Source organism: Oncorhynchus clarkii, unplaced genomic scaffold (genome assembly GCF_045791955.1).
Source record: "Oncorhynchus clarkii lewisi isolate Uvic-CL-2024 unplaced genomic scaffold, UVic_Ocla_1.0 unplaced_contig_1259_pilon_pilon, whole genome shotgun sequence".
Lineage (NCBI taxonomy): Eukaryota > Metazoa > Chordata > Actinopteri > Salmoniformes > Salmonidae > Oncorhynchus > Oncorhynchus clarkii.
The window spans coordinates 106,848-129,468 of record NW_027260907.1 but is presented as its reverse complement, the minus strand read 5'-3'; the positions used below and the strand labels follow the sequence as shown (position 1 = coordinate 129,468).

The 22,621-nt window shown below is 43.9% G+C and overlaps 1 protein-coding gene across 1 annotated transcript; it reads right to left on the bottom strand.

Annotated features, from left to right (window-relative positions):
* Window positions 1–88: 88 nt before the first annotated feature.
* LOC139402194 (small G protein signaling modulator 3-like) lies at window positions 89–22,263 on the bottom strand (the record flags this gene model as incomplete). Its single annotated transcript, XM_071146296.1, has 17 exons — window positions 22,142–22,263; window positions 12,640–12,732; window positions 12,168–12,253; window positions 11,814–11,877; window positions 9,645–9,844; window positions 8,391–8,513; window positions 7,948–8,091; window positions 6,997–7,192; window positions 6,510–6,655; window positions 6,012–6,275; window positions 5,768–5,950; window positions 3,622–3,777; window positions 2,257–2,311; window positions 676–725; window positions 394–546; window positions 245–315; window positions 89–137 (listed from the first exon to the last, which is right to left on the bottom strand). Coding segments are annotated over exons 2-17 (1,947 nt in total), but the record flags the coding sequence as incomplete, so codon positions are not given.
* Window positions 22,264–22,621: the final 358 nt, after the last annotated feature.

Here is a 22,621-nt window from a genome sequence, read left to right as displayed (position 1 = left end):
GAAGTCTTTAGTGGCAGGAAGTCTTTAGTGGCAGGGTGTGAGGAAGTAAACAGGCTTGTTATAGGATAACATTTACAAAAGGACTCACTCTGTAGAGCAGCTCCTCTGGTGTGAGAACCTTGCCATCCTCGTCTAATCTGGGGGGAGAGAGAGCGAACTGATGGACTGCACCACACAACTAAGACAACTGTGTAGGAATCCTAGCTGTTCATATGGTACAGAGGTCTGTGTGTGTCTAAGTTACCTGTACGTCTTACACAGCACCAGTCTAGAGTAGACCGAGTTAAAGTCCCTCTCCACCTCTCTACTGGCTGCCTGAGGAGAAAACAGACCAAAGAACAATCAGGTAAGGCACCGTCAGACAGACACTGAACCCAGCCGTCTGTCTCCTACCTCCTCTACGAAGAGCCAGGGGTGGCAGGGTCCTCCCAGTATGGAGGGTTTCTTCAAACCGTGTTGGAAGATGGCCTTCAGGGCAGGACACAACGTCCCTCTGACCAGGTCTGTCACCGCCTCAGTCACCGAGTCATCACCCGCCAGAGAGTACTGGGGACAGCAGACCAGTTATACATACAATACTGACAAACCCATAGACTGGATATATCCACTAAAAGAACACTGAGAAATTTAAGTCTGTTTTTACTAGACTGACTACACAATAATTCACTGACAAACCTCTTTGCTCCGCTCATCGAGGATTTCTACGAACTTGGCTGGAAACCAACCTTGAGTAAAATAACAGATCATGAGATAGAAGTTTCCCAGAGTGTTAGGAAAACATAGACTACAACATTCTAGGACATGTGGAGGGGAGATTGGGACAGAGATGGCCATTCTACAGGACGTGTGGAGGGGAGATTGGGACAGAGATGGCCATTCTACAGGACGTGTGGAGGGGAGATTGGGACAGAGATGGCCATTCTACAGGACGTGTGGAGGGGAGATTGGGACAGAGATGGCCATTCTACAGGACGTGGCCATGGAGGGGAGATTGGGACAGAGATGGCCATTCTACAGGACGTGTGGAGGGGAGATTGGGACAGAGATGGCCATTCTACAGGACGTGTGGAGGGGAGATTGGGACAGAGATGGCCATTCTACAGGACGTGTGGAGGGGAGATTGGGACAGAGATGGCCATTCTACAGGACGTGTGGAGGGGAGATTGGGACAGAGATGGCCATTCTACAGGACGTGTGGAGGGGAGATTGGGACAGAGATGGCCATTCTACAGGACGTGTGGAGGGGAGATTGGGACAGAGATGGCCATTCTACAGGACGTGTGGAGGGGAGATTGGGACAGAGATGGCCATTCTACAGGACGTGTGGAGGGGAGATTGGGACAGAGATGGCCATTCTACAGGACGTGTGGAGGGGAGATTGGGACAGAGATGGCCATTCTACAGGACGTGTGGAGGGGAGATTGGGACAGAGATGGCCATTCTACAGGACGTGTGGAGGGGAGATTGGGACAGAGATGGCCATTCTACAGGACGTGTGGAGGGGAGATTGGGACAGAGATGGCCATTCTACAGGACGTGTGGAGGGGAGATTGGGACAGAGATGGCCATTCTACAGGACGTGTGGAGGGGAGATTGGGACAGAGATGGCCATTCTACAGGACGTGTGGAGGGGAGATGGCCATTCTACAGGACGTGTGGAGGGGAGATTGGGACAGAGATGGCCATTCTACAGGACGTGTGGAGGGGAGATTGGGACAGAGATGGCCATTCTACAGGACGTGTGGAGGGGAGATTGGGACAGAGATGGCCATTCTACAGGACGTGTGGAGGGGAGATTGGGACAGAGATGGCCATTCTACAGGACGTGTGGAGGGGAGATTGGGACAGAGATGGCCATTCTACAGGACGTGTGGAGGGGAGATTGGGACAGAGATGGCCATTCTACAGGACGTGTGGAGGGGAGATTGGGACAGAGATGGCCATTCTACAGGACGTGTGGAGGGGAGATTGGGACAGAGATGGCCATTCTACAGGACGTGTGGAGGGGAGATTGGGACAGAGATGGCCATTCTACAGGACGTGTGGAGGGGAGATTGGGACAGAGATGGCCATTCTACAGGACGTGTGGAGGGGAGATTGGGACAGAGATGGCCATTCTACAGGACGTGTGGAGGGGAGATTGGGACAGAGATGGACATTCTACAGGACGTGTGGAGGGGAGATTGGGACAGAGATGGCCATTCTACAGGACGTGTGGAGGGGAGATTGGGACAGAGATGGGGTGTTTTCATTCACCTCTCAGCCCGTTGAGCTCTCCCACCCAACAGTGCTCATCTTTCTGGGAAAAAATCTGAGAAAGAGAAAAACAGAGGGATGAGATGGAGGAGTGAGTTAGTCACTGTTGTAAAACCTTTTTATTTACACGCATGTTTTCACATACATTTCACACGCTGTGTTTGCAAAAACAAAGTCAGTGTGCTGTTAACAGTATAGCTTTCCCACTGTGTTAACAGTATCGCTTTCCCACTGTGTTAACAGTATCGCTTTCCCACTGTGTTAACAGTATCGCTTTCCCACTGTGTTAACAGTATCGCTTTCCCACTGTGTTAACAGTATCGCTTTCCCACTGTGTTAACAGTATCGCTTTCCCACTGTGTTAACAGTATCGCTTTCCCACTGTGCTAACAGTATCGCTTTCCCACTGTGCTAACAGTATCGCTTTCCCACTGTGCTAACAGTATCGCTTTCCCACTGTGCTAACAGTATCGCTTTCCCACTGTGTGCTAACAGTATCGCTTTCCCACTGTGCTAACAGTATCGCTTTCCCACTGTGCTAACAGTATCGCTTTCCCACTGTGTGCTAACAGTATAGCTTTCCCACTGTGTGCTAACAGTATAGCTTTCCCACTGTGTGCTAACAGTATAGCTTTCCCACTGTGTGCTAACAGTATAGCTTTCCCACTGTGTGCTAACAGTATAGCTTTCCCACTGTGTGCTAACAGTATAGCTTTCCCACTGTGTGCTAACAGTATAGCTTTCCCACTGTGTGCTAACAGTATAGCTTTCCCACTGTGTGCTAACAGTATAGCTTTCCCACTGTGTGCTAACAGTATAGCTTTCCCACTGTGTGCTAACAGTATCGCTTTCCCACTGTGTGCTAACAGTATCGCTTTCCCACTGTGTGCTAACAGTATCGCTTTCCCACTGTGTGCTAACAGTATCGCTTTCCCACTGTGTTAACAGTATCGCTTTCACACTGTGTTAACAGTATCGCTTTCCCACTGTGTTAACAGTATCGCTTTCCCACTGTGTTAACAGTATCGCTTTCCCACTGTGTTAACAGTATCGCTTTCCCACTGTGGTAACAGTATCGCTTTCCCACTGTGTTAACAGTATAGCTTTCCCACTGTGTTAACAGTATAGCTTTCCCACTGTGTTAACAGTATAGCTTTCCCACTGTGTTAACAGTATAGCTTTCCCACTGTCCCTGTACCCTACCGGGCTCTAACTAGTGCTACTCTGCTCAAACACACGTGACCAACTTCCTTGACAATGCACCAACGGATTGAGCTACACAAATACATGGCAACATTTAAAGCAAGCTGTGGAGTGAAATTACAGCACTTAACTCCATTACATGTATGTGTTCTGTCCACTCACTGTGATGATGTCGTTCTTCCTGAAGCCCAGTTCGTCGTCATCATGGCGCTCAAAGTCCAACAGGGCTTTGGCCCGTCTCCGTCGGTTACGAGACACAACCAGGAAGTTCTCGTGGTCTCTCTGGTGGCTCTCCATGGAGTAGTCTGGAGTCAGGTCCTGAGAGGACAGAGGGAGAGAGAGAAAGATGAAGAGAAGGCGAGAGGGGGAGGGACATAGATTAATCTAATCAAATTAGCTCAGAATGTGCATCAAACATGTCAATCAGAACGACTCCACTATTTCCTAACTGTGTCGCAGTGTGAAGCACCATTGATTCAGTGATTTGATTTAATGACCGAGTGACTCATTGTTGGGTAACATGACTCACGGTGCTGCTGTGTCAGGGGAAGAATTCAATTATATGACTCATGCCACGATTACACCAGGCACTACCTAAAGCCATCTACTGGAGATCAGTCATGGGAAAGGGGGATAACCTAGTCAGTTGTACAACCATGCATTCAACTGAAATGTGTCTTTGCATTTAACCTAACCCCTCTGAATCAGAGAGGGGCAGAGGGCTGCCTTAAATTGACATCCAGGTCTTCAGCACCAGCATGGGGGAGGACAAGAGATGCATACATTCAGCGACTTAACGGCCAGCGACTGAGCTCAGAGACCAGAAAGTCACAGATTTCTGCAAATTATCAGCAAGGCGACCACAAGATAACCAGGTGAAGGAGGGACGGACTCCCTACCTAGCATTGTCACCATGCCAAATAGGCTAAGGTGACATTGTGCATGGTATTTAGGGAGAGCTCAGCTACTTCTTACTACAAGGCAGCTTCTCTCTTAAACGCGGGGTCAGTGAAACTGAGTCGATTCAGTAATCTGATTCAGTAGTGAGACTCACAGTGCTGGTGTGTTGGGGGTCCAGACAGCTATATGATTCAGTAACCTGATTCAGTAGTGAGATTCACAGTGCTGGTGTGTTGGGGGTCCAGACAGCTATATGATTCAGTAGTGAGACTCACAGTGCTGGTGTGTTGGGGGTCCAGACAGCTATATGATTCAGTAGTGAGACTCACAGTGCTGGTGTGTTGGGGTCCAAACAGCTATATGATTCAGTAGTGAGACTCACAGTGCTGGTGTGTCGGGGGTCCAGACAGCTATATGATTCAGTAGTGAGACTCACAGTGCTGGTGTGTTGGGGGTCCAAACAGCTATATGATTCAGTAGTGAGACTCACAGTGCTGGTGTGTTGGGGGTCCAAACAGCTATATGATTCAGTAGTGAGACTCACAGTGCTGGTGTGTTGGGGGTCCAGACAGCTATATGATTCAGTAGTGAGACTCACAGTGCTGGTGTGTTGGGGGTCCAAACAGCTATATGATTCAGTAGTGAGACTCACAGTGCTGGTGTGTTGGGGGTCCAGACAGCTATATGATTCAGTAGTGAGACTCACAGTGCTGGTGTGTTGGGGGTCCAGACAGCTATATGATTCAGTAGTGAGACTCACAGTGCTGGTGTGTTGGGGGTCCAAACAGCTATATGATTCAGTAGTGAGATTCACAGTGCTGGTGTGTTGGGGGTCCAGACAGCTATATGATTCAGTAGTGAGACTCACAGTGCTGGTGTGTTGGGGGTCCAGACAGCTATATGATTCAGTAGTGAGACTCACAGTGCTGGTGTGTTGGGGGTCCAGACAGCTATATGATTCAGTAGTGAGACTCACAGTGCTGGTGTGTTGGGGGTCCAGACAGCTATATGATTCAGTAGTGAGACTCACAGTGCTGGTGTGTTGGGGGTCCAAACAGCTATATGATTCAGTAGTGAGACTCACAGTGCTGGTGTGTTGGGGGTCCAAACAGCTATATGATTCAGTAGTGAGACTCACAGTGCTGGTGTGTTGGGGGTCCAGACAGCTATATGATTCAGTAGTGAGACTCACAGTGCTGGTGTGTTGGGGGTCCAAACAGCTATATGATTCAGTAGTGAGACTCACAGTGCTGGTGTGTTGGGGGTCCAAACAGCTATATGATTCAGTAGTGAGACTCACAGTGCTGGTGTGTTGGGGGTCCAGACAGCTATATGATTCAGTAGTGAGACTCACAGTGCTGGTGTGTTGGGGGTCCAGACAGCTATATGATTCAGTAGTGAGACTCACAGTGCTGGTGTGTCGGGGGTCCAGACAGTGGAAGTGTTCAGCGGTGCGGGTGATGGCCTCTCGGAGCGCTGCTACCAGCTCTGTCTGCTTGATGTTCTTAGACTTGAGAGCCTCCGCCTCGTCCTCACCCCACAACAGAGAGCTCAGAGTGGACTTCCTACGTAGCGACTGTCTCCTCACAACCTATAGACACACTCTGGTTAGGCATGCTATCACACACACACATTTCTATCAGACCACTCACTTTATTGAGGTTGTTGTTGAGTGTGTGGGAGTTGTTGGTGTTGAGCTGGGCCTGCTCATTGAGGATGTAAGCCAGGTGTTTGTTCCTCTGGGCCTCCAGTGTGTCCTGGGACAGCGCCCCCGCCAGCCTCATGGCCTCCCCCAGTACTGCAGCCCCGTCACCCAGCTGGCTGGGCAGATCGGACAGCGTGTTGAAGATGGACGCAGAGTTCTCAGAGGACACCAGCTCCTCCTCCTGTAGGGGAGAGAGGAGAAGGTCAACCTCCTGTAGGGGGGAGAGGAGAGGGTTAAACAGGGGAATGACCAATCCCAAATCCCCAAGACACTTGTAGGCCTCTAGATCTGAAAGGGTTGGATAGATATAAGAAAAAGAGGGAGTTATTACTGTATGATTTTCAATACCAATCCAATCCTTTCTGATCTACACAGGTCTAGGGAGTAGGGGTTGGTTTAAAATCAAACCAGCAACCAGCCAGCCAATGAGAAACAACTATCCCACCTTGATCTTGAGCATGCCCAGTGTGACCTGGAAGAGGACCACAGAGCCCTGGTAGAACAGCAGGTCCCAGATCCTCAGCAGGATGCGGATGTCCACCACACTGGCAAACGATGTCAGGAACCAGTGCAGCGTGATCAGAGACAACTCTGGGGGAGGAGAGGAGACGAAGGGAAGGGTTAGGACACACAGGCAGGTTGGTCTCCTACACTACACCAGACATTCTTAGCAATGTTTGTGGCCTCTAAACACCAGACTTTAAAAGCCTTATTGCAGTTTCCCTGTAGCTCCCCTAGATCCCTATTCACATTTTTACATTAACATCTTAGTCATTTAGCAGACGCTTTTATCCAGAGTGACTTACACTAGTGCATTCAATCTTAAGTTAGCTATGTGAAACAACCACAGTTTATTTTCCTCCATAAAGTAGGATCCAGCAAAGTAGGATAAGACGAGTGTTAAAGTGTAAAGAACCCCCCATCTCTCTCACCGATGTCGTGCTCCTGCAGAAGCCTGTCCAGGCTTGGTAGATACTGGACTATGAGCTGTCTGAGGACCCTCTGGTCTGTCTGGACCCCCAGCAGGGTGGAGGAGAAGTAGGAGGGTGGCAGCAGGTCCTCGATCAGGGCACACATCATCCACAGCACGTCCTCCTCCTCCAGGAACAGCAACAGACATGACACCACCTGGGGATGGGGAGAGCGTGGAGAAAATAAACAGAAGAGATTAGATCTTTATTGTCCCCGTTGGGCAATTCGGTTGCAGCGAAAATACAGAGTCTGGGCAGATACAAACATATACACATTACAGTAGAGGTACTACAAACTCCCTAGATTAAAGAGTTAATCAAGAACACAAGATCAAAGTAATATTTAAAATACTATTTCAAACGTGCAGAAAGGGACCTGGATCATATGCCAGGTCTTTACCAGACAGAGGAAAGTGTATTAACCTGGATGGTAATATGCCAGGTCTTTACCAGACAGAGGAAAGTGTATTAACCTGGATGGTAATATGCCAGGTCTTTACCAGCCAGAGGAAAGTGTATTAACCTGGATGGTAATATGCCAGGTCTTTACCAGCCAGAGGAAAGTGTATTAACCTGGATGGTAATATGCCAGGTCTTTACCAGACAGAGGAAAGTGTATTAACCTGGATGGTAATATGCCAGGTCTTTACCAGACAGAGGAAAGTGTATTAACCTGGATGGTAATATGCCAGGTCTTTACCAGACAGAGGAAAGTGTATTAACCTGGATGGTAATATGCCAGGTCTTTACCGGACAGAGGAAAGTGTATTAACCTGGATGGTAATATGCCAGGTCTTTACCAGACAGAGGAAAGTGTATTAACCTGGATGGTAATATGCCAGGTCTTTACCAGACAGAGGAAAGTGTATAGATCGTAACTACACAATAGAGCACAGTGAACGTCCTCCTTACCATGCCTGTGCCCTGGCAGTAGCCAATGTCTGGGTAGAGCCATGCCAGGCCCCGCAGTACCCGCCTCAGCCTGGGAACACCCACACTCTGCAGGCTGCAGAAACACGCGTTGGAGGGCATGGTCCGCAACAGGTCCTTCTCTATCTGAGAGAGGGAGAAGAGATGGACGGAGTGGGATGAGAAGGGGTGGCGAGATAGAGGGAAGACAGAGAGAGGGGGGAAATATTGTTTTTCAACCAATGTGTTGTAAGAGTTTACAGATTTATTAGCATATATAAAGTAATAATCAACCATTAATAAATCCCCTTGTAAATCACTTATATTTTTTAAACAGGTTAACAATGTTTGATCCTCAATCACAGATTTTCATCAAGGGAGAGAAACATCTTACATCATCAGTACCATTCCACCCCTCCACCTGGAGTCATCTGGATGTACAGTACCTCAGCATCCAGTACCTGTTTGGCAGCAGTGGTCTCGTCGTTGGTGCTGTTCTTAACGATCTCTTTGTAGGAGATCTCTGTAGTCCTTTTCTTCTGCAGAGCTCCAGACAGACGCATCCACAACTAGCACGACCAGAGAGAGGGGGGGGGGGGCAGTCAGACAACAGACGAGAGGTCGACTGATTATGATTTTTCAACGCCGATACCGATTATTGGAGGACCAAAAAAAGACAATACCTTTGAGTTTGATTGATATATATCAATCAATCATAGACGTAATTATAATATAAAACACACAGAAATACGAGCCTTAGGTCATTAATATGGTAAACTATCATTTCGAAAAAACAAAACGTTTATTCTTTCAGTGAAATACGGAACCGTTCCGTATTTTATCTAACGGGTGGCATCCCAAAGTCTAAATATTGCTGTTACATTGCACAACCTTCAATGTTATGTCATAATTATGTACAATTCTGGCAAATTAATTACGGTCTTTGTTAGGAAGAAATGGTCTTCACACAGTTCGCAACGAGCCAGGCGGCCCAAACTGCTGCATATACCCTGACTCTGTTGCACAGAATGCAAGAGAAGTGACACAATTTCCCTAGTTAAAAGAAATTCATGTTAGCAGACAATATTAACTAAATATGCAGGTTTAAAAATATATACTTGTGTATTGATTTTAAGAAAGGCATTGATGTTTATGGTTAGGTACTCATTGGTGCAACTATTGTGCTATTTTCGCGAATGTGCTTGTTAAATCACCTGTTTGGCGAAGTAGGCTGTGATTCAATGATAAATTAACAGGCACCGCATTGATTATATGCAACGCAGGACAAGCTAGATAAACTAGTAATATCAACAACCATGTGTAGTTAACTAGTGATTGTTTTTTATAAGATATGTTTCATGCTAGCTAGCACCTTACCTTGGCTTCTTGCTGCACTCGCATAACAGGTAGTTAGCCTCCAACGCAGTCTCCTTGTGGAGTGCAATGTAATCGGCTATAATCGGTGTCCAAAAATGCCGATTACAGATTATGAACACTTGGAAAAATCGTCCCTAATTAAATCGGCCATTCCGATTAATCGGTCGACCTCTACAACAGACATCTCTGAATCAGGTTATACACCGTAGTAGGAGTTGGCCCTTTGACCACTTTATCTCCCCTTACTGGTCTGTGGTCTCATTCTGCCTTTTCCCTTTGTGAAAACCTCTACTGCTGTGTTTTCCCCCCTCTAGGCCCCTTACCTGTGGCCTCATGCTGTGTGGTATGCCCCCCAGCACCAGGGAGCGGAGGCGTTCAGAGTGGGGAAGGACGGGGGAGATGAGGTCCCAGGTCAGGTCTCCTACGGTGTGGTTGTGGGTGAACTCCAGGTGGGCCTGCCAGCGCAGCCTCTGCTGGGGGTCCTCTCTCTGGGGCTCTGGCCTCGGCTCTGGCTCTACACCATCTGGAGGGGGAGAGAGATGGTGTTCAACTTCAGTTATCGTTGTTCAGGGTTATACTCCTGCATTCCTGTTACTTTGGCACTGTCTGCTTCCCCTGTTTTAATGATTTCTCCTCCTCCACCACTAAGGTCTGTTTCCCCTGTTTTAACCCATTAGACATGGGCCCAACAACAGCCCCAGTGTTCAGCTGTGTCTCAGTTCCTTTACAGTGGACTACGTCTACAGTATCAGCAACAGGTCAATAGGATTTCAGCAAGCAGTGCAAGTCACTTTTGTACCTTTATTTAACTAGGCAAGTCAGTTAAGAACAAATTCTTATTTACAATGACTGCCTTTCCCCCAGCCAAACCCTAACCAGGGGCGGCAGGGTAGCCTAGTGTTGGACTAGTAACTGGAAGGTTGCAAGTTCGAACCCCCGAGCTGACATGGTACAAATCTGTCGTTCTGCCCCTGAGCAGTTAACCCACTGTTCCTAGGCCGTCATTGAAAATAAGAATTTGTTCTTAACTGACTTGCCTAGTTAAATAAAGGTCAAATAAAAAATAAATAACCCGGATGACACTGGTCCAATTGTGTGCCATCCTATGGGACTCCCAATCACGACCGGTTGTGAAACAGCCTGGAATCGAACCAGGATCTGTAGTGACACCTCTAGCACTGAGATGCAGTGTCTTAGACCGCTGTGCCACTCGGGAGGCCCCAATTCAATGCCTGTGAACTGATCACAGGTATTGAATTGATCGGTCACACGTTGCATACTGTAACTGTACAGCTATGGCTGAAAAAATCTGAAAGACGATGGCCAGAGCTGTTGGCCATGATGTTGAATAAAATCGTTACGCAACAAGTCAGTTTTAGTCAACGTATGGAATAGTTGGGAAATGACAAATCCGAAATGCGGTCTTTTCCTATGATATATGACACACATTTTCAACCTACGTTACATTTCAGGGCTGGGTTTTATTTGGGTGTTACCACCAACCAGCATGCCACTGTTTATTCATCAGAAACAGGTGCAGTGTTATTCATTTTCAAGACTGAGATGAGCCAAACAGCCTTGTGTCCACTTGTCAACCTGAGCCATGGAGCAAATTAAAATGGGGCGTGGAAACGTGATTTTTCTTTTTACCAGAAATGCATCATCCATTGGATAATATATTTTTAACAAAGACTAGCTAAAAAAAAAGAAAATGTATCTGACCATTTTATAAATGGAATAATTGCGTGATAATATTTTGCAAACCCGCAGCCGTATAGTGGTCAAAACCAAAGTTGCTTCTCTACTGCTTTGATTGGTGTAACGTTAGCTAGAAACCACAACTGTCTATCAAGACAATGAAAAGCACCCGTGAAAGAACATTCAAGGACCTTCGTCATGTCATTTGTGGCATGAATGATCATGAGGTAAGTCATTGTGTTGCCCATCATTTCACTTCCCGTGAGAACCATGAGCACAGGCTGACTTGGCTTTGTTGTACTGCAGCCAAAGCCTACCAGCTGCCTGCCAGCTACCTACCTCCCAAAGGTTGCACTGTGTCCATTCCAATGGAGAAAAACACATTTCAGCTTTATTTCAATAGGAATCTATATTACTGGAGCGTCAGATTTTTTCTAACAATTTCAATGGTGGATTCGTGGACGCAATTTAGGGAAGATGCCACAACTATGGAGATAAAAATAGATGGCGAAGTCAAAGACAGGCCAGTGGTTACCATCTGTGGAGTAGTTTTCCCTAAATCAATGCTTATGACTTGGTGCAACTCAACTGTGTTTTGATCCAGGGAAAAGAAAGAGAGGGCTGAGCACAACCCACCACGGTAGTCAACTCTTAATCTACTGAATGACTGCTAACATATTGCTGGGTGAGTAAAGACCAATATCGTTTAAAAGAAGCAAATCACATTAAAATGTATGCATGCAATGAGTGATATATCTGTGATGTTGAAGGTTTGAGTCCTGTTTTCTTCTTACCATCACTGTCCAGCCTGAAGCCAAACTCATCATACTGCAGTTCTGCCTCCTCTGTTGGGTCCTTCTGTAAACGGAGACAATAAGAGCCATACAACAAGTCCCATGACATATTATATTAAAGTACAAGATAAATCACAGTAAACACTACGGGTTAAGCAGTACCTTTATAGGTCAATGAGTGCAAACAAGACGCTACAAGAATTAATGGCAAAAAATATGAATATGGGCAGGTGTGGTAAAAACCTTCACATTCAATAAATCCAGAAATAGCCTAGAAAACCACAGTACTAAGCTAGAGGCTCCCTTCTCCTCAGTGTTAACCTAGCAGTACAAAGATGTCAGGTCAGTCTGTACCTGATAGTACTTGGCCAGGATGTCCTGGGGCCACATACTGGAGGTCAGGGCTGAGAAGGGGCCCCCAGGGGCTGGAGTGTAACCACCTGGAACACAGAGGGGGGAAGGAATGAGAGAAGAGGGAGATAGAAGAGGAAAATGAGGTATTGTGAGGATAAACTGATTGTGAGTCAAATAATGTGAGGGACATAAAGAAAATAGAAGGACAAGAGAGGAAACATGAAGGGAAAGGGGCGAGGTGGGATGACAGAGGACTGAATGAGAATAGACTGACAGGGGGAAAATCAAACCCTGACAGAGAAGTTTGAGAGAAAGACGGAATGGAAAATGATAGGGGGGGGGGGTGAGAGGAGAAACTGGCAGAAGGATAATCAAAAGCACTATCAGAAAGGGGAAGCGTAAGGGAAAGAAAGGGGAGAGGACGGAGGGATTGAGGGAGGGAGGAGGGGAAGAGAGGGATGGGAGCCCTTACCTGACATGCCGGAGGAGAGCAGAATGAATAAGGTGTGTGTTGGTGTAGACAACCACTCTGGGAAAGGAGGGAGATCAGATACTAGCACCGACTCTGGAAGGAGAAAACAGACAAATTACCTGTCTGACCCAATAACTCACTCACACTAATGTCCCAAAGATTAGTCCCCCTTCAGTTAACTCATTTTTGAATCCAAGAGTGGCAGAAGAGCTCCTGCATGTTCAGTTTGGTCTTCAATTCCATGTAGCAAGGTAGCCAGCATCAGTACATCCTTTGGTAATCAGTCTTTCCTTCCCCTAGTAAGGAGGGGTCAGTTCAAACACATTTACAGACACTAGACAGAGCACACAATAAGAGCTTAACCCTTCTCCATGTGAAGCAGTAGAACTACTGGAGCAACAGCCTCTCTCTCATGAACACACCTCTTCCTTATAGAAAACAAACAAAACAGAAGACACTCACATGACCTATTCTTGCACCGTGCAGTCAGGATCAAAAGTGATAGAACAAGAGAGGGAGGTCAGGATGGAGAGAGATACAATGAGGAAAGAGATTGAAGTGAGAGATGGAGGAAGAACAGATGATCAGAGCAAGAGAGGGAGCGAGTGGGAGAAAGAAAGAACTGGGGGTGTGTGAAGGAGGAAGAAAGAGGGATACATCTCTGAAGCACCAACTGTTCTCATGCAATAATAATGGCAACGTGACCATGGCTGCTGCTCTACATACTGTAAATATTGCCCTTCCTTGGCTTCTCTCACAAACACACACACACACACTATAAGAGTGTTATTGTCTTGAAAGTAAACCCATGACATGCCTAGCTCCTCAGGGAGTAGAAGGGGGGGGCTGGCAGCAGCATTTGACCTCAGTGTATTTGAATGAGCAGCAGTTAAGTGTACCCATTAAGACCACTTCCATCTTTGGATTCAAAGTAGAAAAAGACAAATGTTCTGCTATTTAAAGTTTCAACCAGTTATTCTAAGCCAATCAGGTGTTTTATTATTAATTATGGACAGTTCGAACTAGTGGCCAATTTCAAAGCTGCAAAAAAACTTTGACTGATAATAACATTTCTGATATTTTTATTAGTACTTCAGTTGATCATACTTAATATAAATAGGAGATTAATGTGTTGATATATGCACATGATAGCATACAACGTGTATTAATTACTATTTATTACCAATTGAAAATAGGTTTTTCATGCTAGCAGTCGCACCACGTCCAAGTCAATACTGTAGCAACAGAACTCAGTGAACCACAACAATATAATCAAATCACATTTTATCGGTCACATGTTAGCAGATGTTAATGCGAATGTAGCGATATTGCTTGTGCTTCTAGTTCAGACAATGTAGTAATATCTAACACATTCACAATGACTGCCTTACACACACAAAGGTAAAGGGATGAATAAGAATCTGTACATGTAAATATATGGATGAGCGATGGCAGTGATGCATAGGCCAGATGTAGTAGATGGTATAGAATACAGTATATACATATGAGATGAGCATTGTAGGATATTTAGACATTATTAAAGTGTTGTTATTTAAAGTGACTAGTGATACCATTATTAAGTCAATTTATTAAAGTGGCCAAAGAATTGAGCCTGTTGGCAAAAGCCTCTCTTTGTTAGTGATGGCTGTTTAACAGTCTGATGGCCTTGAGATTGAAAAACAGCTTCCGTCTCTCGGTTCCAGCTTTGATGCACCTGTACTGACCTTGCCTTCTGGATGATAGCGGGGTGAACAGGCAGTGGCTCGGGTGGTTGTTGTCCTTGATGATCTTTTTGGCCTTCCTGTGACATCGGGTGCTGTAGGCGTCCTGGAGGGAAGGCAGTTTGCCCCCGGTGATTCTTTGTGCAGACCGCACCACCCCCCGGAGAGCCTTGCGGTTGAGGGTTGTGCAGTTGCCGTACCAGGTGGTGATACAGTCCGACAGGACTGTTGCGCCTTCTTCACCATGCTGTCTGTGTGGGTGGACTATTTCAGTTTGTCCGTGATGTGTACGCCGAGGAACATAAAAAATAAAAAACTTTCACTTTCCACCTTCTCCATTACTGTCCTTTGTTTTGTTGACATTGAGTGAGAGGTTATTTAACTTTCCACCTTCTCCATTACTGTCCTTTGTTTTGTTGACATTGAGTGAGAGGTTATTTAACTTTCCACCTTCTCCATTACTGTCCTTTGTTTTGTTGACATTGAGTGAGAGGTTATTTAACTTTCCGGACACCACACTCCGAGGGCACGCACCTCCTCCCTGTAGGCCGTCTCATCGTTGTTGGTAATCAAGCCTGAGTAGCAGACAGTTTACTCTGGGCACCTTATTCATCCAAGCTACTCAATACTGCCCCCAGCCTTAACAAGTTAAACATATTGCACTTTTACTTTCTTCTCCAACACTTTTTGCATTATTTAAACCAAATTGAACAGGTTTCATTATTTGAGGCTAAATTGATTTTATTGATGTATTATATCAAGTTTAAATTCAGTATTGTTGTAATTGTCATTATTACAAATAAATTAATAAAAAAATCTACCGATTAATCGGTATTGGCTTTTTTCGGTCCTCCAATAATCGGTATCGTGTTGTAAAATCATAATCGGCCGACCTCTAGTCTGGGTAAGCATTATCTAATTATTAAAACATATTTTTTGGGACAGTTTGTTTTTGATATTTCTACTATACAAATATGCAAGTAACCATTTCACTGTATAGTTTCCACCTTCTGTATCCTGTGCATGTGACAAATAAACAGATGTATTATAGTGTGTGTTTACTACAGACGGTAATGTGAAGACCTGCACCCAAGTCAGATTAGGATATAGGCCAAGACAGTGTATTTTTTACCTGGAGTTTCCTTAGTGAAGGCTACTACTTTTAGTCTTGAAATCTTTGGTTGTTTACTACACTACTCTGTTTCGCACATGGCCTCACATGTGAATCATGAAAGTGACGGGTGGGGCTAAGGCTTAAGAGGATGTGAATGATGCTGAATGGGTGTCGACAAAGAAGAGCTCTCCAGTAAGTGTACCAAAACACTAAAAAGAGACATTCTCAAAAGTGGGGTTACAACTTTCAAAGCAGAATAACTTACACTGCAGTTGAGGAACAATGGGTATCATATACCATTGTTCAGGCTCAGTCTCTACTTTTATCCCAATATTTTTTTTTAAACGTTTCAAAATGTTTCTCCATAGGACCGAATCCAGATGGCGAGTCATAAATATCCACATCCTAATACACCAATATTACCTGTCACTTTGTTACTTTTAAGTCCGCCTTTGAAAATACATGCATACAAGTACTTATACTCTGAAATAAAGGGTATTTTAGTTAATTGCATTACGATCAGTGATTTTAGTATTATGCAAGTAATTTGTGATTAACAAATGACACTGATGATTTGTTGAGTTACTGAATCTCTGATAGAAATCAATACAGTTAAACTATTCACTACCGAAACATGTAGTCTCATCTCCGTAACCTGCGTATCATTACCGTAATGCACCGATATTGAGATTAGGAAAAATAAAATGTATACTCTAAGCAATTTCGTCTTAATCTTCATCCAGATATATGTGCATAAATACAACTCATAAATAACACTGTATACATAAGTGATGACAAAAACCTTTTAAAAGTTTTGTTACTGTAATGAGAAATGACAAAAACCTTTTAAAAGTTTTGTTACTGTAATGAGAAATGACAAAAACCTTTTAAAAGTTTTGTTACTTTAATGAGAAATGACAAAAACCTTTTAAAAGTTTTGTTACTTTAATGAGAAATGACAAAAACCTTTTAAAAGTTTTGTTACTGTAATGAGAAATGACAAAAACCTTTTAAAAGTTTTGTTACTTTAATGAGAAATGACAAAAACCTTTTAAAAGTTTTGTTACTTTAATGAGAAATGACAAAAACCTTTTAAAAGTTTTGTTACTGTAATGAGAAATGACAAAAAAGTTGAATTTGGAATATTTTTTATTTTCAGTGTGATTAACTCAGGCCTTGTCATTAGGGGAGCAATGTTACAAAGTATTAGAAATAGATTTGAGTACGACTTTTTGGGACTTTGAAAACGGTTGGTAGTTGTGGAAATTGTGGTAAAATGCATATCTGATCAAAAAATGTATCCTAATAATAATATAAATATATCAGTGATCCAAGAGGAAATGTCATGAAAAATAACACGATCATTCTTTGGTGAATGAATAATGAAGCCTAAAATCGTGTGAGTGAGTGAGTGAGTGAGTGAGTGAGTGTGAGTGAGTGAAAGAGAAACCCTTCTGCAGCCAATGCAGTCAGTAGAAAATCCCCACTCGATAACACACAACTCACACAGTAGTGTCCCTATCAGTTCATACCCAGACTCATATCACAGCGAGTAAAGATAGAGCTTACAGACAAACACAGTTACCTCATCACAGGCCTAAAGAACACCTAGTTGGTTACCCATGGAGACCGTTTCCCCCGGAGACAGTGTCGTCTCTTAATCTTGGATTGGGAGGAAAGCTCACTCAAGTCTTATGAGCTGTGTAGCCTAGAAGATGTTTGTTTGCCATTCCTTTGAGCCAACAAGTCATGTTCTCTAATCACTATGACAAAAACACATTACAGCGCCCCTGGGCCCTAGTAACACAGTGTCCATGTTAACAAACAGTACTTAGCCTATTGAAGTTGTAATCAGCGACAGCCAGACTTGTTGACCGGAAGTGATGTGGGGACAGGTCACACAGAAACATTTTAAAAAGCACACACGCTCGCACACACAACTTTAAGTTTTCCAGATGCATTTTACAACACCAGGAGACCTTTTACAAACCTGTTTATCTTGCTGAACTGTGACAATCACTCCCGGCAACTATACCATGGTAACCAACGACAGCTTCATGGAAACAGACACTGTCGGAAAACAAACGTTGCGGCAACAACACGACCACCTTGAAATGATTAAACAACAGGAGGCTCGCTCTTCTGTTACAACTTCCTAGAGACCATTCATTCACAGTAAACAGCCCCAATTTCACCTCCTCATAAACAGACAACATTAGCATAATAGCTATAGCCAGCCAGCCAAGCATATCAGGCCAACCACCATGGCAACAAAGCAGTCATTCATCCAGACAGGGAGTATCAGCATATGAGGAAGATATTTGGGACTTGAGAAATCAATTGGTGGTTTGGAGGATGGCCAGAGCAGTCCTAGACTAGTCCTTGTGTTTTTCCTGCTTCGGGGGTACAGGGCAACATGTAGGCTACACAGTCATTTGTTGGATTGGTATTACACATTTATAGCACAAATGTATCCCTTTTCTACATTCTTAAAGACAATTCTGGAAGAAAGCAAGATAAAAGAGAGATGGATGGACAGATTTTAAGGCGAGGCTATCCTGTGTTTACCTACACTTTACACAATGAAGATCCTGCTGTGTGGGCTGGGAGTGCCCTGTGTGTGTGAGCCCTCTGAGTCACCAGAGGAGGAGATCTGGCTTGCAGATTCAGTGCCTTTTTAAATCCCTGCTGAAGACATTTTTATAACAATGTGTTTAATGCATGATTTTAATTATCCATCTAGTTTCTTTGTCCTTCCTCCTGTCTTTGTTAGTACTTATTTTTTGTGTTGTTTTATGATGTGAAGCACTGTTGCTAGTATTGAAAGGTGCTATACAACACATTTGTTTAAATGTATTATTATTAAATGGCAGCTAAATTTGACATTTGAGTAATTTAGCAGATGCTCTTATCCAGAGCAACTTACAGGAGCAATTAGGGTTAAGTGCCTAGCTCAAGGGTACAGACAGATTTTTTCACCTAGTCGGCTCTGGGATTCGAACCAGCTGGCCTTCAATTACTGGCCCAATGCTCTTAAAGGAAGTGCTGCGATGGGCCCTCTCCTTCTCTGCTGCTGTAGACTCTGGTGAAAGTGACCTGTTCTCTGCTCAAAATCCTTAATCCATCTCCTTACTCCCTGGCTCTCCCTCCAGCAGGTCCCCCCAGAGCCAGACAGTCACGTCAGCAAATGGTGAGTCACAGCAGGATATATCATTGGACACACACACAATGCAAGAGACTAGCTGCCACGAACACCACTCTGCTCAACAGCTAAATTATGATCAGCAGGCCCCATTCTCTTTGGCATTCTGGCATCGCACCGCACACAAACAGTGGCATGAACGCCCCATCACAGGTTCCCACACCTATTCCAACACACAGACATGTGAGACACGGTAACGAGAAATGCCACTTTCTCTGAAATCCCAAATACTATTTTGGGGAAAGCTCCATAAATCCACAGCCTTCCAAGGAGCTTAGAGGGAACTTAAATGTCATCACATCACTCCCTACTGAGGAAACAGGCTCTGCCTCTGATCCAAACGAACACAGTATCCAACAGCATCCGTCACACTGTGGTCTTTAACCAACAGGTGTTAAAGGCAGAGTGTGTGGTGGAGCCAGTAAGATGGCACCATTCATTTCAGTATTGAAACGTGCAGATGTTTCCAACACACTGGAGCAGCGTACAGAAGACTGAGACTTGTTGTGTTGTTTGTTGCTTCATTGAATAGGCTTAATACAACCATCCTAGGCACTCAGACCAAACGGCAATAACAAAACAACCTAAATCAATACTTAACGGTGTCAGTAAAGTAATGCACAGCACTTTAAACATCTAATAAGGATGCAAATTACACACACACCCCCTGCAAGCACCTGACCGAGGGATGGGCAACTTTGTTGTCTGCCATTTGGGGCCCTTTGTGAAATTGTCTTGGGCCCTCCCCATACACCGTGCAAGCAAAACATTTTAGCCCCCCCCCCCCCCCGGGGCGGATTTTTGTTAAATTAAACGCATTATGCGGGTTGAATGCAGTAACAGAAAAAAACTATTAATACAATTCCCACGATGGTAGTGACTGCTTATTAACCATCAGTTATTCACATGACTTTAATATTTCAGTTGTGTACATTACATTTGTTTTATTTGATTACTATCATTTCATTCCAAGTCATCTCATCTCTATAGATCTGTTGCCTATGCTGTCTGACAAAAATCACTATTTTAGTAGTTCAAAGTAAATAAGGCAGACTTATGACTGCTGAATACCAATACCTCAAAGCAACTGCTCTCCGTGTATCCCCTCTTGCTCCTGCATTCATCTGTAGCTTAGTAGCAGGCATAAAAGAAACAGAACGGACAAGCAGCCGAGCAATGGATTATAGGTCAATGTAGTTCATTATCATGTTTTCTGCACTATGTAGAACATTGGCCAGTTGGAAACTAAAACATTGTACATTTCAGACATGATCCGATTTCTCTACAGAAACTGCAGTACATTGACAGAAAAAAAAAGAAAAAAAAAGGATTTTCAAATAATTAGCTAGTTGTTTAAAAACAGAAAAACAACCGACACTTCAGTTAAATCCTTAAGCACCAGTAGTGGTGCGCGACTAATGTGGTTGGAGTCGCCTCTTGCTCAACTCCAAAATACACTGAAACGGATGCGCACACACCACATTATTGCTAAGTCCTACTAGGAAGACTACATTTGCATTCTAGAGGACTGACATGAGCATGATGCTGCCCCTTTGCTCATCAACTTAGCCTATAGAAGGACTAGGTGACGTGTAGGAGCAAGAACATTTCTGTGATATATCTGCTGTGTGCAGCCTTGATGGACCCCATGGAATGACATGGTGCAATCTACCCTGATAAGGCTAGCAAGTTAGCAGACTTAAGGAAAATTAAATTAAACATTTGGTCCCATTTAGAAAACCTATTTGTGTTAAGAAAACATGCATTTCATAATCAACAAAATATTTTGTCTGCATTACCATGGCCTAGAGGAGTGTCCCAGTTTGACAGTAGGTGATAGGGATACTGTCAAAATGTCACTATTCTAAAAAGGTGGGGTCCACCAAGGGGCCCATCAAGGCTGTGCACAGTCATTTAGATTTACATCCCATTACAAAATATGTAATGAATATCCTTTCTTAGTGAAAAAACAAACAATAGAACCTTAACATCAATTACCTCAGAAACCCTATGTCATTTGACTTACCATTATGCCGCTAGAGACATGTCATTACACGGGATGCCACGCCCACAATGATGCCCATTGAACCAATGTTTTAATCAGTCTCATATTTTTGCAATAACACACAGGCATTGATTGTTATTGTACAAATTTATAGGATATCCATTACAAAGCTTAAATCTCCCACTTTGCCAGGTGTCCTGCTTAACAATACTCACCCTATACTTTTATATACATTTGATGAATTCACGAGGCATTAATAGACAAGACATTGCTGGATACAGATGACCAAAATATAACCTATGCACATGGTTCTGGCTGTCAGCCTAGTGGCCGACACACCTACCTATGCCTGGCTGTGCTCCCACCCATCACTCTCTCCCTTGGAGTTGGCTCTTTCTTTGCTGTGAAAGATGCAAGAGTTTGTGTTCTCGAAGTAGACTATGGCAAATAGTTTCCACCGTCGCAAAAATAATGAATATTTGGAGTTGATTCCAAGCGGAGCAGATGTCAGAGAATGGGGCAGATAGATTCCTTGACTATTATTTTGGAGTCGACTCAACACCACTAAGCACTAGCAGTTTTCAGCTAATTTCCTGCAATTCTAAACGTTGCCATAGGATGTAGAGAAATGTTTGAAGTTAATATGATATCTGAGTGATATCTGAATAAGGGCCCCTGGTCGCTCATTTGACCATGATTACAACAAGTTTAGACAGCTGGGTAGACAAATTAACCAATCTAAAAATGTTTTGCTGACATGGGCTAATTGAGTGACCATCTGCGACAGCCATAAGAGAACTACTGATGCACAACCACATTTCGAAATTGCAGCTTGTGTTTCTACTATGCTAACTCAGTAAATTAAGACCAACTGAGTTCCTAAAAACATTTTTTTTTAAATCAAATCCGCGGGTCTACAAACAAGTGTACACTGCGCATGTGTGGAAAACCTAGTAACCACCATCATCCATGCCATGGCACCGATCACAAATCCTCATCAATGAACTCGCCATACTAACGTTAGTTAACTTTAATTTGTCGGTTATAAATAACATGATCATATTCCATTGTAGCAGCAACACATTAACGTTATATTGATGCCAACAGTCCAACCATGTCACGACTTGGATGGATGGAAACCTTTATCGTTCGTCATCACTTGACATGAACATATTATTTGATTCGTGATTGTATTGGCTACCTAACAAGCTAAACTTCAGCTTACTAATATGCTGTTCAGAACATGCTTGCTAGCTACATTGCCAATCATGATAGATAGATTCAATGAACATGCATGAAGCCTGGCTAGTAAGTTACAGTTCTAGCTTGCTTGATAACAACGCTAATGTTACCTAACTGGCGAACTAATAGCTAGCTAGGTAGCTAACCATATGTTAAATATGGCTCTGGCCTCAACAAGTGCAGTGTCAGTGACTACATTACAATAGCTAGTATCTTACCTTATTGTCATTCTGTACAATTACAAAGGCTGTCCAATGTTTTCCGACGGCGTTTCTTAGTTGTAAAAATAGCCAAATCTGCTACTACTGGGGTTTCTGTTTTGCGTCATGCACCTGTCTGCGGTGCGTTTCTCTTTGGTATCACTGCGCTTCTCCAATGTTTTCCAATATGAAAAGTAGTCCCAGATCCCGGAACTACAGTACGTAACGTAATCTGTTTCCATATCCTTCCGCCTTGGACTCGATTAATGACGTGGAGTGTGGATTGATATGAATGAATATGGATCCATTTCTTTATTTAAATGATATAATGTATACTTTGAAAGTGATTCAGTCCAAGAACACATATGAATACATTTAAAGATTAAGAATGTCGATATTTGAGAGAAATAAAGTGAGTATCGAAAGAATAGGCATTGAAATTCCTGTTCAGACATTCTCTGACATCTGCTCAATGTAAACAGACGCATTAGCGGATTG